General features: G+C 43.2%; 1 protein-coding gene and 1 long non-coding RNA gene across 7 annotated transcripts in view; one reads left to right on the top strand and one right to left on the bottom strand.

Moving 5' to 3' along the window:
• The window catches only part of LOC120098335 (uncharacterized), a 16,400-nt gene extending 10,840 nt beyond the window's left edge, over positions 1-5,560 (top strand). For 2 of the 3 annotated variants that reach the window (XR_010059684.1, XR_010059683.1), the window contains one exon: positions 1,460-1,870. This is a non-coding gene — a long non-coding RNA (uncharacterized LOC120098335). Of the gene's footprint in view, positions 1-1,459; positions 1,871-3,456 lie in introns of those variants that run through there. The other variant, XR_010059685.1, reaches the window with a different exon arrangement.
• Positions 1-15,000, bottom strand: part of Arhgap26 (Rho GTPase activating protein 26) — a 786,446-nt gene that overhangs the window by 147,484 nt on the left and 623,962 nt on the right. For all 4 annotated transcript variants that reach the window (XM_063277362.1, XM_006254660.5, XM_006254663.4 and 1 more), the window contains 2 exons: positions 13,643-13,708; positions 10,274-10,348 (listed from right to left, as the gene is read on the bottom strand). In XM_063277362.1, the coding sequence (XP_063133432.1) occupies positions 10,274-10,348; positions 13,643-13,708 (141 nt within the window). The remainder of the gene's footprint in view (positions 1-10,273; positions 10,349-13,642; positions 13,709-15,000) is intronic.

Genomic DNA, 15,000 nt, shown 5'->3' with positions numbered 1-15,000 from the left:
CCCTCCCTCCCTCCCTCCCTCCCTCCCTCCCTTCCTTCCTTCCTTCCTTCCTTCCTTCTTTCCTTCTCTTAAGGGGATGTCCTGGTGGCATCTGGGTATCTCTGTAGAACTCTGACCTTTCTCCCCACCCTGCCCCCAACCTCTGCAGAACTTAGTGAGATAACATCCACTGAGGGGGGCAGCACGGTGTTGAAGAAGGCCTGTGAGTGATGAGGCCTGTCTAGGAACTCTCCCACCTCCACCACAGGAATCCAGAAAAACCAGGAGACACAGCCGAAGGAAACTGCTCCTAACAGGAAGCTGCCTTAGACCACACCAAACCAGTTTCAGAGGACCACTTAGTTCACCAAAATTAAGAAACTCAAAGTCACTACCCAAGCTTACATTTTTCCAAAATGACCCAGTTAAATATTTTCTGGTTTGCCTAAGTTAATAAGTATACTTAATTGAAAAAAAATCAATGAGGGACTAGGAGGTGAATTAATGGTTATGGTGCTTGATATGTGAGCAGAAAGACTTGAGTTCGGATCTCCAGCACTTGCATAAAGAGCTAGGCATGAAGGTGTGAGCCCGGCGTATAATGGGGGAGCAGAGATGAGAGGGTCCCTGGAGTTCGCCGGCCGGGCAGTCTAGTGGAATCTGAGCTGCAGGCTCAGCAGAGAGTCCTGGCCTCAAAAAGAAGCTGTGAAATGATAGAGGAAGACAGCCAGCATCAACTTCTGCTCTATCCACACACATGCAAGGCATATATACACACACACGTGCAGATACTCACATGCAGCTGAACACATGCACACCCGAGTGCGCGCACACACACACACACACACACACACACACACACACAAACACCAACAACAAGAGAAAAGGAAAACATGTATATATATTGAACAGTAAATCTTTTTTACCATATAGCCAACTTCTAATGCCACTAAAATATATATATGCATATGTATGTGTAATTGTATATGCATGTGTATGTGTGTGTATACATATATACATATATTCCAGTCTATGCATATATATGACATATACATATGTTTCTTTTAGAAAACAAATAGTCCTGGGTTTGACCCTCTGTACCACAAAACAGAAATGGAAGCACATAGCACAGGCCATTTCATTAGAGCTACTTTCATTTGACAATTTCCTACAAAACTACCCCACATCCACACATGACTATATGGACTCCTGAGTACTTCATGTTACATATACACGACACTATTCTTGACTTCATGTCATCTTTTAAAGAAATCATAGTTGGAACCTTGAGCTTTAAGTTTCTGCAAACACTACTCCGGCTGTTCTCAAGGTTTACAGCTGAGTGGGTACGTCTCATACCCTCGAAACAGCATGCAGTCAGACTATGATCCTTACCAGTCAGAGAGGTTTGCTGATTTGTCTGTTTGTCTCTTTGCTTGTCTTTTAAGTTATGTCAACATCTGAATTTGCATTTTGACAGGGAGAACCAATGCAGCACACAATTCTGCTTCTGCGTGTGAGTGTTGACCGAATATTACTGAGGCATACTTAACAGTTCTACACCTGTACAGTCCTATGCTTTCTGAAATGTGTAGATAGGGGAGGAGCTGCCCCCCAGGAGCCAGATGCTCCCACACCCCAGAACCCTGGATGTACCATTACACTCAGTCCTCTTCTGCTACCTGCACCCCTGGCAACAGTTGCCCACAGCATAAGACTTCTGAAATCCAGCCACATTGTTACAAGTACAGTAGTTTAATCCTTTTATTACTGAGTTGTAGTCAGCGTTCTGGGTGTGCCAGAATTTGTTTATCCATTCTCGGGATGATGGACATTTGGGTGCTTTCCCGTTGTAGCTGCTATGAATAAAGCCTCTACAAACATTTGCACAGAGGCTTTCTACAGACTATATTTTTATCTCTTCGGTAAATGCTGCATTCACAGGCAAGACTAGGTCAAAATCTACAAGAAGAGACCAGTGATGAGAATGTTTTCCTTTAGATGAAATGGTCAAATTGCCTTCCAAACTGTCAGGGCTGTTTGCATTCCCACTGACAGAATGTGAGAGCATGGGCCACTCGTGCCTCCTGACACAGGACACATCAGTCAGTAAGTCACTTCAACTTCAGCTGTCCTACGAGTCAACTGTCTCTTCATACATACAATGGTGGTGTGAGCCATCTTCAAATGCAGTATTTTTTCCTTTGTCTATTTTCTTTAATCAAACATTCTCAATATTTTTGTCTATTTTAAATTGGAGTGCTATCATAAGAATAGTTTTAAAATAATTATAGCAACAAATCACTGATTATAAATATATTTTTATAAATACTTCCTTTAGATCTATAACTTTTCTTTCCTTTTTGAAAAAAAAATAACATTGTCTATAGTACTATGTGGATTGACTTCCAGCCCTCATAGATGTTAGGCAAATTTATACCACTGAGTTATACCTCCTGTCTTTCTTGTATTTTTTAATCTTAAAACAGAGTCATACCAAGTGGCTCAAACTGGCCTTGAACTTGTCATATTCCTGCTTCACATTTCCAAATAGCTAGGGTTTACAGGTTGCACCAGTAAGTCCACCATGAATAGTATCTTTTTAGAGAGAAGCTTTATTTAACTGAAGTTCAATTTAACATACTTTCCTTTAATAGTTCTTGTGTTCTAGTTAAGAAAGCTCTTTAAAAACAAGGTCACAGAGAGATTTCTTCTGTGTTTTCCATTAGAAGGTTTACAGTGTCTGCTCTTAGGATACCTTTCAAGATACTTTTCACATAGGGTGTTAGGAGAGACCTCATTTCATCCTCCCTATTTGAATACCAAATTGTGCCATAGTACATAGTAAAAGTCTCCATTCTCCACTTAATTATCTGGAACCCTTTAACCAAGATTCAAGTATGTGCTGCTTCTGTTTCTGGGATCTTGTGTCTGTTGTGCCGATATAAATATCTACCTTTCAAAATGCCACCCAGTCTTAGGGCAAAAGCGAATTATGCTTGTAAACTATCAACTCCTCCTGAGCCCTTCCTGTTCTCCATCTCTGTAACAACTTAGAGGAAACCAGTTTCTCTCTGCATACTACACTCCTTGTATATCAGACTTCGTTCAACCCCCAGGTCATTTCGCCAAGACTAGAATTAATACTTGGCAATTTGCGAAACAAAGTTGGTTACTCTGTTTTCTGACTATAAAAGTTACAAAATTTAGCAACTTCCTATATGTCACATCTAAGAACCCAAAACTCCCACAACCATTTGTGTTTTGGGGCAGGAATGTTTTTACTGCCTTGGGGCTGTTTCATTGGTTCTTGCAGTATCCTTATAGGCAGGGTGGTAACGGGTGCCAGAGTGGGGGAAGAGGAGCCTCCATCAGTGATCTCCCCTCTGTGGGAACTCAGGGTCACGACAGTACCCTCTTCTTGGCTCTCAGTCCCCTGCTTTCTCTGGGATACACTCATTATGGTGTACACTTCAGGTCACAGAGGTCAGCATGAAGAATCACCTGGTCCTGTGGTATTCTTCAGGAAGAAGTCCTCAGCTGCTTTTATTTATGACAATGTGTGCAAATGTGTGGGAAATGAGAACACAGAAGAATGGAATGCAGACCTTCAAGGTTCCAGAGAGACAGGGCATGCTAGTTCATGGCCGGAGTCAGAGGGAAGAACACTGCCTGTGATCTGCTGGTTTAAAGCAATACTCTTTACCACCTCCCTTGTGCTCTCTGTAATTCTAACACAGAGTGATATTCACAACACAGGAAGAGAAAACAGCAGTGCTGAATTTACATTTCTTTGCTATCATAGTTAAACATTAATAAAGACACATAGAAGAAAGGGATGGGAGGCTTCAACAGCACAGCACAGAAGCCTTTTAGTTAACATTCTTCTGTTGCCAGAGCTGGGGCTCGGAGAAGGCCCTAATGCATGTGTGTATGTGTGGGCGCATATGTGTGCATGTAGGAAGTTTGATATCAGCCTAGCTACATGAGAGACCCAATAACAAAACAAAACAAACACAGAAAAGAGGCAGGAGGCTATCCTTGAAGAATCAGCAAAGACACAGGAAAAGACCCGCAGACTTCGGATTCACAGTTACACTCTCCAGTTCTTCCAAGATCTTACGCAGAGTGGGACCAGGAGGAATTATTCAGGACTGCAGAGCCATATAAGATAAAGGATTTATGACTGACTGAGATTTGGCTGGCACCGCGTACAACCATCCTTCGATGTCATAGAAGAGAGTGACTCTGAAACAAGACTCAGGGAAGGGACCTCAGACCAAGGAGGATCTATTCAGAGTGAAGGCAGCAGCAACGAGATTTAAACTTCCTGTGGAAGTCTGTGCACTTCGGGTATAGAATACAGAGAGCAAAGCATCGGAAGTATCTACTCTATAATGTAAAGGGAATTCATCAAAGAAAAGGTGGACATCATGAAATGAGCTGCCAACCTGAGGAACGGAATGAGATAGAGATGGTGATGGCTGACGGAGCAAACAGAAGCCGAATACATTGAAGACACTGACAATTCAACCACAAAACTATGCTGCTAATGACAAGAACCCAGCAGGAATTAGCCAAAGTTTAAGTGAATGATGTAGATTCAGGGAGCAAGCCTGATAACTTTCTGAGGACACCAAGAATAAGGGGAACAGCAAAACCCCAAAGAAAGGGCTCAGGTCCATGTGTCAGGTTTACAAACAACAAAGTGAAACAGGGATTTGTTCTTTAGAAAGTCCACCTCTATAAGCTCCCTCAAGGACCCAGTCACTATTAGAAGTACTAATAGATGATATTTAAAGTAGTTGAGAGTAGAAAGGTTTCTCTGTCTGTAGTTATCAATCAACAGTATACATATTTGAGGAAAAGGAGTGTTTAACTTTGTATGAATATAATCCAACTCTTACTCACACACACACACATACATACACATAAACACATACACACATATACACACACATACACACACATACACACACATACACACACATACATACACACACATACATACACACATACATACACACACATACATACACATACACACATACACACATACACACACATACACACATACACACATACACACACATACACACACACACACATGTGCTGTTAAACATGTATAGAGTTCAGAAGACAGCTTGTGGGAGTTGATCCTTTCTTTCCACTATGCATGTTCAGGGGATCAATTTCAGGTCATCAGACTTGGCAGCAAGTACCTTCCTTGGCTGAGCTGTGTTGCCAGTCCACAGATGATGTTAAGAAAGGCAAAATGTTTTTAAAACCTTGGAATGAGGAGAGTCTCTTAACATATAACTCTCATCAAGAATAAGGAATGAGAGATTGGCTTCATAAAACTTTAAAATGAGGAAAAAAAGAAAAAGAGAAACAAATGCTTAGGACATGAAATCTTGCAGGACAAGAAAACTTGGATGAAAATGCTGCTAATGCAGGTTCCAAATGTAAAACGTTTATATCAAACAATTAAAAACAATAAAACAATGCTAAAAATAAAAGCAGGCAAAATAAAAACTTCTTCAGTCAGCAACAATAAACATGTTCAAAATACCCAACTTAACAAGAGGGAAATACACCTTTGACATATATTATTCACACAGAAAACAAGTGCCACAGAGTGTGGCTGTTTACACTTGTGACAGTGAGCTTGGCAACAGCAGGTAGAGGCTGAAGCAGATGCAGAGCCTGACCCAGCAACTCAACACTGTAAGGCAGGCTGTAAGAACACAGGGCTACGAGCGTTTCTCAGCGTGTGCAGACTCTAACTCAGCAACGCACGCTCCTGCATCTTCTCATCTCATGCTCCCAGTTCTATGTGGGCCAGGCTATTATAAGGAGCAGGAGACCAAGGAGCAGGCCATTGGAACGATGCGTCTAAAGTGAGAAGAATTAGCAGGGTGTCTACTCCCAAGGTGCATGCTCTGCTGCGCTCCCCTGCCTCTCGGGACTCCCGTCTGAACTTCACAAGGGCAGGACGCTGATTCGGGGGCACTGGTGCATCTACAAGAAGTGTACCTGCAAGAGCAATGTCACAGGAGGACTTAACATGGGAAAAGACAACAGAGTGTTGTGTGAATACAGCCTGCTAGAAAGCCTAGAGCATGCCTGTCCCATGATGTAATAGTATTACACAGTATGCCATGTTTTCTTACTATGTGCTGGTATAGATGGTATATATGTATGAGTAAAAGGCCTCATACACAATAAAGCAAAGGTTGTCTCTACTCTAAAGGACTCTTATTTTCTTCTCTATGATTTTCGTATTTTTGTAAAATTTCACCAATAACCACTCACAATTTTTTAAACAAAGAAGGGAATTAGATTACTTAAAATATACAGAAGGAGGTAGAGGACAAAATGGCTCAATGCATTGTACTTGCCTCTAAACCTGACAACCTGAGTACCTACCTGGGACAAACATATTAGAAGAAAACGTAAACTTGCATGCTGTTCGCTTTCCTCCCTATACACATATACATGCGTGTGTGTACATGTGTGTGTGCGCAAGCACACACACACACACACACACACACACACACACACACAAAGTGTACCTTAATTTAAAAAAATATACAGAGATGGAAAGGAAGAGAAACAGACATGTAACCAGCAAGAATGTATGTATGTAGGGGGAGTTTGGGGGGTTGTTTGCATATGTGGTGTTTGGAAACATTTGTCTTCACTTAGTAGTTTGGGGTGGCGGGACAGTACACATATTCTGTTTCAGAGAATCTGCAAGTTTTTCTGAGTCTTTTTAACTATCCAAAGACTATTTATTAACCTCTGTTGCTAGGAAGTAACCACGGTGGCTCTTGGCAGGACACCAGCATGAAGTGCATGGGACACTGCAGAGGCTATGAGGAATTCTAATAAGCTTTCTTAAGGAACTCTAATCAGTAAAACAAAGGTACTCTCAACACATTGGCTCTCATTCCCCATCCCGCCTACAGTGTGCAGTGAAGTAAGAATATAAGAAATGAACTAGCGGCTGAAGTTAGTGTCTGGTTTTAATCCCAGGCCATGTTTGTAAGAGCAAAGCACACAAATCCACGTAGGAGAGCACTGGGACAAGGGAAAGCAATGGGAATCCACTTGGAGCTCGGTATGAAAAGTGGGAGAGCAGACGGGAGTGAGTATGTGCTTCACTCTGAGCCCTGAGGGGTTTGTGGTCTGTGGCACATTATATTCTATACCATTGGCTAGGCCAGCCCAGCAGTGGCCCCAAGACTTGATAAGGATGCTATAATAGAGGGAAGAGGGAAGGGAGGCAGCCCGGGTGCACTGGCTGACAACGGCAAGAGGACTAGGTTCCCTTGACTGACAGACACTCACAGGTCGCATTCTTGGCATTGGGCTCAACCTTACACTGTAGTCAGCTGTACCCAGGAGGACCATTTATATTCCCGTCTATCTGGAATGTCCTCTTGGCAGAAGAGCTGACCTTGTGACTGTCAGCCACTCGCTGTTACTCTTTCAGGACATTCTCCAGATAGTCATGACGACTTTCCTCTATATCTAGGATGACTAAGGAAGAGATCAAGAGCAATTCCTTCTTGGAGGGGCTGTGGAGAACAGTGGTTAGAACCACCGCCTTTCAGAACATCTCATTGTCCAAAGTGGATCTCCTTAGACTAGCAGTCTTCAAAACACAGTGTTTCTTTTCAATGGTGTCACCTTACCTTGCCATCTTTGAATTCTATTTGAAGCTCCATCTTGGTACTCTCTCTATACATAAAATACTGGCTACTATGTCACAGCTCTTTGATCTAGCCCTAGATGAGGTATTCTCTGCCTCACCTATTGCCATCTTCCAGGGCCCGTTCATGACCACATACGTGTGCCATATCCTGTTATGCTGTTCCCCTCGTGCTAGAATCTAATCTGCTGCTGCTGTGCTGGTCACACTTCATTAACACAACAACCACTACTTCAGGAAATCACTCCCCCCGTTTCTCATCAAGAATCCTGCCCTGTCTGTCCACAAGTTTCCACGGGCCAGCCTTATCCCTACTCTCAGGCCCACACATAGGCATGAGCTCCAGGCCATGTGCATCCATCTGCTGAGGACAATGTGATTGGCTCCAAATCGAGAAGTTTATCATGTGACTGGTCCATACTGGCCAATCAAAGCCCTCCCTGTGGCCTTTTGCCAAAACTGTCACCCGAAAGACATTCTTCTGAATGATGCAAGCTCCAATGACTGCAGTGCCTGGGTCTCTCTGGGACACTCCCAGAGAGAGCAAGGCCAAGGCCAGCAAAGGACACAGATGATGAGAGACTAGAAGGAAGACGGGAAGGAAAAAGGCTCACAGGAAGGATGGCACGAGAGTCTCTGGATCCTACACACAGCTGCCTTCATGGACGGACCAGCCACATAAGCAAGTGCCTTTTATTCTGTGAACTATTCTAAACCCTATTCCTGACTCTTTCCATGGTGCATGGATCTCTACCACTTAAACTCTTAAGAGCACATTATCTCCTTTGGGAGGAAAAAAGGCTCCTAAGCTTTTGAGCACAGTACTTAGGTTTGTCAGCAGAAAGGGCTATGTTAGCTTTTCAGCACTAACTGGCCTCTTTCAGCCCCAGGTCACTCTCTCGGATATTAAAGAACAAGCCCCACAGCAGTAATAGCCTCTGCCTTTACCCTGTAGCCTGCCTCTGCCCGTGCTATTGCTCATCTGTACACAATCTGAATTCCTCTCTCTCCTTCGCTATTCCAGCTGCAGATTCAGGTCGGTCATATTAAGTGCTAACACCATGTCAGTCCTGCAGCAGGTGAATGGCTAAAGTGTGGTACGCCCATACAATGCAATATTACTTAGCAGTTAAGGAAATCAATGAGCAATGATACATATGAGTTGATCAAATCTAGAAATAATTAAGGACATTTTAAAAAAGAGAACCAACCCTCAAATCATATACTCTATTATTCCATTTATATAACAAGTGATTTCAAGGTGACAAAATTAAAAAAAAAAAAAAAAAGAACTCTTGGTCACCAGGGTTAGAGACTGTGTGTGTGAGGAGGTAAGGCAGGGAGTAGACATAGAAAGGAACCCAAGACCACTATGGGAGTAAAAATTCTCTGCATTTGGGTTGTATCGATAACCAGTATCTTAGCCATGGTTCTGAAACACAGCCTGGTAAGATGCTAATTGGAGGAATCTGGATGTGCTCGCTTCGGCAGCACATATACTAAAATTGGAGGAGTCTGGGTAAAGGGTATGGAAGATCCATTCACATTGTTTCTTACAATGGCATTTGTCTCTCACAATTATTTCAAAAATTTTAAAATAATAGGACCTCATCACACATGGGAAGTGAGTGTAGATGAGCCTCCCATACACCATGCTCTCCCATAGCGGCTCTCAGTGTAACTCATGATACCGAGGAGTCTTGACTGCACAGTGAGGACCTCATTCTGGACCATATAAAGGAATAGACTTCTACACATACAAAAGCTATTTTCAGAAACTGGAATGACAAAGAAGTGACAAACACAAGAGAAAGGCCCTCGCCTGAAATGCCACATTAGAGCCAGAATGAGAGTTAATCTTCCCAAGTACCAGGCTACAGCTTTTGTGGACATGGACAACAGCCACTGATCTATGAAATTTGATCTGTTTGCCATTTAGATCCATGTGACTCACTGGAGCTGGCTGCATAGCTAAAAATACAGGATCTCTGCAGCCTAGGCAACTTTGGCTCGTGGATTTTGATTCAAACACTGCACATTTGGAGGTAGTGGCTTTCTATTTATACATCAGCCAGGGACAGAGGAGGCTCTTCTGATCAAGTGATGGCTTGAGGTCTAGAAGCAAGAGGGACCTTGAGTTTGATCTGCATATATACATTTTATCTGAAGGTTACATGACACTCTAGGTATCAGGAACCTGAGACCCTGAGGTCCTCTCAGGCTAGAAAGATGCCCTTTCTTGGGCATGGGGTATGTTCAGTCTTAAAAGAGGACAGAAGGAGTCGTGAGCTATTAACAACAGAGCAGGGAGGGTGAGTGACACGAGTGACCAAGCAGCCCTTGGCCTGGATGCTGAGTCAGTCTGAAGTGCTTGATGCTTGGTACCGCCATTTTATTTTAATCTCACCAAGGCCCACTCAGAGCCTCTCCTGTTCATGCCCACAGCCACGACTAGCAAGCAGGGCAGGCTGTTGGGTCTGGGCATTCGTATACCCTCATTCCTAACCCAGAGGCTACCTAGAAAGCTTGGAGGAAGCTGCCCAAGGGACACGCCTGACAGAGCCATGCTGAACTCACCCATCAGGACACTCAGCAACTTCTGCACTCTGGAGTTGACCCCCACGATTCGGTAGAGTCCCTGTTCATTGATCCCTGAGAAGAGGAAAGATGATGATTTAATTAGATGAACATCAGAACACCAGTCAGGCCAACAAGGAAGGCCAAATGCTCGTCTGTTTTTCCTTCATTTTCTCTCTCCCTCTAAAAGCTGCTGTAATTAAAGTTCCCTGCCACTCAGCTCAGCTCCAGCCCTCGCCTTAGCCAGGTCGTTGGCAGGAAAGAAACTTCCCCCCTCTCTTGCCAAAGGCAGCAGATGAAGATTTTTAAAGATGCAAAATACGTTACTTTAAAGATGTAGTATTTAACCAATTCTTACATTCAAAAATCCAAAGTGGCATGACTTTAAAAAAATCATGCACAGAAGAAGATAGATAACTTTGCATCTATTTTTACACACAACTTAAAAATACTGAAGGGTCAGGACGTTCTCCATCTTAGGGAATGCTTGTCAAGATGGAGAAATCAGAGAATCCATCACAGTTAGAGCGAAGGTGTTTACTGTGACGTAGTTACACACACAGACGTCAAACTACAGAGTGTCCCTTTACTGACACATGTGGGTTAGAGTGCCACTGTACCACTTACAGAAGAAAGCATGGATGTGATGTGTGGACGGATGCATGTGGTCTATGCCTGTTTGTGTGTGTGGACCCACATGTGTGTGCATGCATATGGTGACTAGAGGACGACCTGATTTTCTTCAGAATGCCATCAACCTCCTTTGACACACGGTCTCTCCTTGGCCTGGGGTTCATCAATCTGGTTTCAATGGGTGGCCAGTGAGCCCACAGATCTTGTTTCTGCTTCTCCAGTACTGAGATCACAACTGTGTGTCACCATGCCTAGCATTTTGACTTGGGTTTTGGTTTCAAACTCAAGGCTTCATGCTCTACTAATGATCTATCCCCTCAGCTCCAACAGGGAACAATTTAGACTGAGTGACTGAAAATGGTTTTCTTGTTGGCCCAAGTCCATCCCATCTGGAACCTGTCAGGAACTGCTGTGCTTCCTCTCCAGTTCCCCTGTGAACCTCTTATTGTGAGAGTTAATAACACCTTCTAGTACTTGGGTGTACATCACATTCAGAACTGCTTATGGTGGCCTATGAGCTTTACAAGCTACTGGTTTATAGTGAACGTAGACCCTGAGAAGAGTTTTAGGTGACTAGGTTTCCCTCTTGGTTTGTGCTGCTCAAAAGGACAAACACACAGCCCACCTTAAGCAAGTACACTGGTTTGTCTGTATGTGCTTCTGCCTTTGCCTGTGCTAACTATTCTCGGTGTTGTTCTCCCTCTCCCTGTAAGTCCTTTTGAGAGAGTGCCTTACTCCCTCTTCTCTTCCGCTTTCCTTCTAAGTCCTTTTGAGACAGTGCCTTACTCCCTCTTCTCTTCTGCTTTCCTTCTAAGTCCTTTTGAGACAGTGCCTTACTCTGTAGCCCAAGCTAGCCTTAAACTCTCAGCTCTCAAATCTCAGCTTTCTGAACACCAGGGTTACACTGATTTTACCCTTTTCTTTTAATAAAACCAAACCTGCTCTTTAAAATTACTTTGGAAATATAAACTCTTTAAAAACATAGGCTTTACAGCTAAGGCAAACAGAAAATCAAAAGAAGAGAGTAAAAGATAGCGGCAAGCTACTGCTGATACACTGAGATCTGCGCAAAGGAAGTCCTCTTAGGACACACAGAAGGGGCTCGGGCAGGACAGCTGTTTGTTTTGAACTGCATTTTTCACTAAACGCATGTAAATATGGGATGAGGAAAAAAAATCTACTTTTACTGATTCATAAGATTTTATTGCACAAGCGAATCACTCTTGAGTTAGCCAAATTTTGAGGCATTTGATTGGTTCCTGATTTTTGGCTCAATACAACCAACTCCCTTATATTCCAGGATCAATTTCCAATTATTGATCCCGGCACTTTCTGGGTATGTTTTATATACAATCATTGTGAACATGTCTTAATTTTTTGATGAAAGAAACCAAGAAGAAATAATTAAACATTAAAAACAAAACTAAACAAACACACACACATACAGACCTGCTTCTCTACTTTAAAATAACTCCTTTGGAAGAAGCCTCATAGGACACATGGGCACAGGAACTTAAGATGTTCTGTGGTTCCCAGCCTGCCTCTGTGTGTGTGTGTGTGTGTGTGTGTGTGTGTGTGTGTGTGTGTGTGTGTGTCTGTGAGTGTGTCTGTGTGTGTGTTTGTATGTGTGTGTGTCTGTGTGTCTGTGTGTATGTGTTTGTATGTATGAGTGTGTGTGTGTGGTGTGTGTGTGTGTCTTTGTGTCTGTGTGCATCTGTCTGTCTGTGCATGTATGTATGTATGTGTGCATGTGTGTCTCTGTGTGTTTGTATATGTGTATACCCCTCTCCCTTTCTATTTCACCAGTAGTAAGGTTATAACTCTGCTTTAAAAGTCAGAATTTTTTCAAATAAATAAAAAGTAGCCAGAAGGCTGGAGAATAAATAGACTCATTCCCTTGGTTTAGATGAAGATAGTTAGTAGCTTTTCTCAGGGCCACAATGGACCGGGACACTGAAAACCCTACAACGCCAGAACTGAAGATTCTGGTTTGTGATAGACCACAGTAACCCCGCCTCTCCATCTCATGCCCCGCTCCAACAGATCTCAGACATCAATGAGGAGGAAGCAGCTAGCCCCTTCCTTCTCTGTCTGTCATGGTTCTCAGGCCCAGGCCTGCAGAACAGAGGTTCTGACTGGGGTCCATAGACTCTAACATGATCCCTGGAGAGAGTCCAGGGTCTATGAACCAGATGAGAAAAGAGCCTTTATTTTCACTGTCACTGACATTGTGCATTTCTTTCCCTCATGAATGTTAAACCACAGAGGTATTAGCAGTACCTGCAGCATGGTCAAATATTCTCATAACTCCTTACACTGTTACAGAATGATCACAATGGCGAGCTTCCCAGACTGTACTTGCTATAAGAGCCGCCACTAAAGCTGTGAAGGAAGTTGTTAACACAGAAGCGCATCTACCACTCTGCTGCGACTGTATTTTCAATTATTTTAATGATAACTGAGGTTCAAGAACTGGCTTCCATAAACCTAAGAGTTCTATCAGTATACATATAAGACAGTCTTGTGATCAACCAGAGACCGGAGTGACATGAAATGGATGGAGAACCCCTGCTTGAGACCAAGGTGACCTGCAGAAACACTGGTACTGGCACCAGCGGAGTTAATGAGTTACTTAAAATCAGAAGCAGCAAGTAGCAGGTAGCAGGTCCTCTGCCTCACAGATGCATGGCCTTCCAAGAGAACAACGCCATCTGTCCATCTGGTAGGCTACTTTACCTCTGGTTTCCACCGCATGGATGCATTTCCTTATTATGCTGAAGCCGATGCTGTCCAACTGTGCAGCTGAAAGAATAAGAGAAGTATGGTCAGGCTGTGCATGTGCAAATAGGCTTACTGTACGGCTTACACACTGAAAGCAAACTTAAGAAATGGCAGTACAGAATAACGGACTCCTTCCAGTTGCAGTCACAGGAATAACTGCTTACAGTCGGCTACGGAAAGCAAATGTAAAGTGCTTTGAAAATAATGGATAAGTGGTTTACCTAGATTATGTCTTGTAATGTCAGCAAATTCTCTTGAATGATAGTGTTATCAGCCCCACATTACAGATGAAAAGACTGAGGATTGGAAAAGCTAAATATGACCAAAGTTGCCAAGTTAGCATGTAGAGACTTGCTCCAGGGGCCAGATCACCAAATTGCTTTAAATATAACTTGGAATTAAAAATAATCCTGTTCTGGTGAGTAGAAAAAGCAGAAACTTGAAAAGAAAATGAAGGAAAGAGAAGTAACCCAGCTTTAAACAGCTGAGAACAAAGCTACCTAAGCTAGACCCGGAAGCAGGAGAGCCTCTCTCTGTAGCACATGAGTGGGGTCAACAGGTTCTCCATCTGCTTCAGTGCCTTCCAGTGCCACTTGGAAAATGAAACAACCCACAGGGACAATTTTCTGAGCAGAAAACTGGTTTCTAAGTAGCAATAAAGAGGCCAGACATCCGCAAAAACTCAACCCCTAGTTTGGTTATCCACCAATACAATGTGCATAGCATGCAGGGCTGAGTCAGTTTGAGTGCTGGGGACATCAGTGGATACCAGTTATTGTCTCCTTATGACAGCTACCTGGGTAGGGTCAGAGTTTTCCCACCGTGATTCTGTTTTGTATCAGATGACTAAGGACACTGGGCATCTTTCATGTGTAGGGGATGGATTACCATTCATGAAGTGCTCAGAATGAAGCCATTGGGAATTACTTGTCAGGCAGGGAATTACCTTTTTGTGCTTAAGAAACTTTCCAAAATATTTATGGCTGTCACTCTGGGGTCGGTGGAATCCTTTACTTTGTTTTGAGAGAAGTGTTTCAAAGTGTCATTTCAAAGGCATGTGTAAGGTGAGATGCTGATACTAAAGTCTAGTTCTCTAATTACTTCTTGATTTGTCAATAAAGAAGGCTGGAAGCCAATCGCTGGGCAGAAGGTACAGGTGGGATTTATGGGTCCCAAGAAGAAAAGGAGATGCAGGGAAAGACAGAGGAGCTTTTCTGCAGTGCTTTGGAGGAAAGAGAAAGCAGCAGACATAAAAGGTCTCAGGGCATCTACAGCCTACAGCCTCCACTATGGGCAGGGGCCAGGGATACTAG

This window comes from Rattus norvegicus, chromosome 18, assembly GCF_036323735.1.
Source record: "Rattus norvegicus strain BN/NHsdMcwi chromosome 18, GRCr8, whole genome shotgun sequence".
NCBI classification, from domain to species: Eukaryota; Metazoa; Chordata; class Mammalia; order Rodentia; family Muridae; genus Rattus; species Rattus norvegicus.
This window is presented reverse-complemented; position numbering and strand designations above follow the sequence as displayed.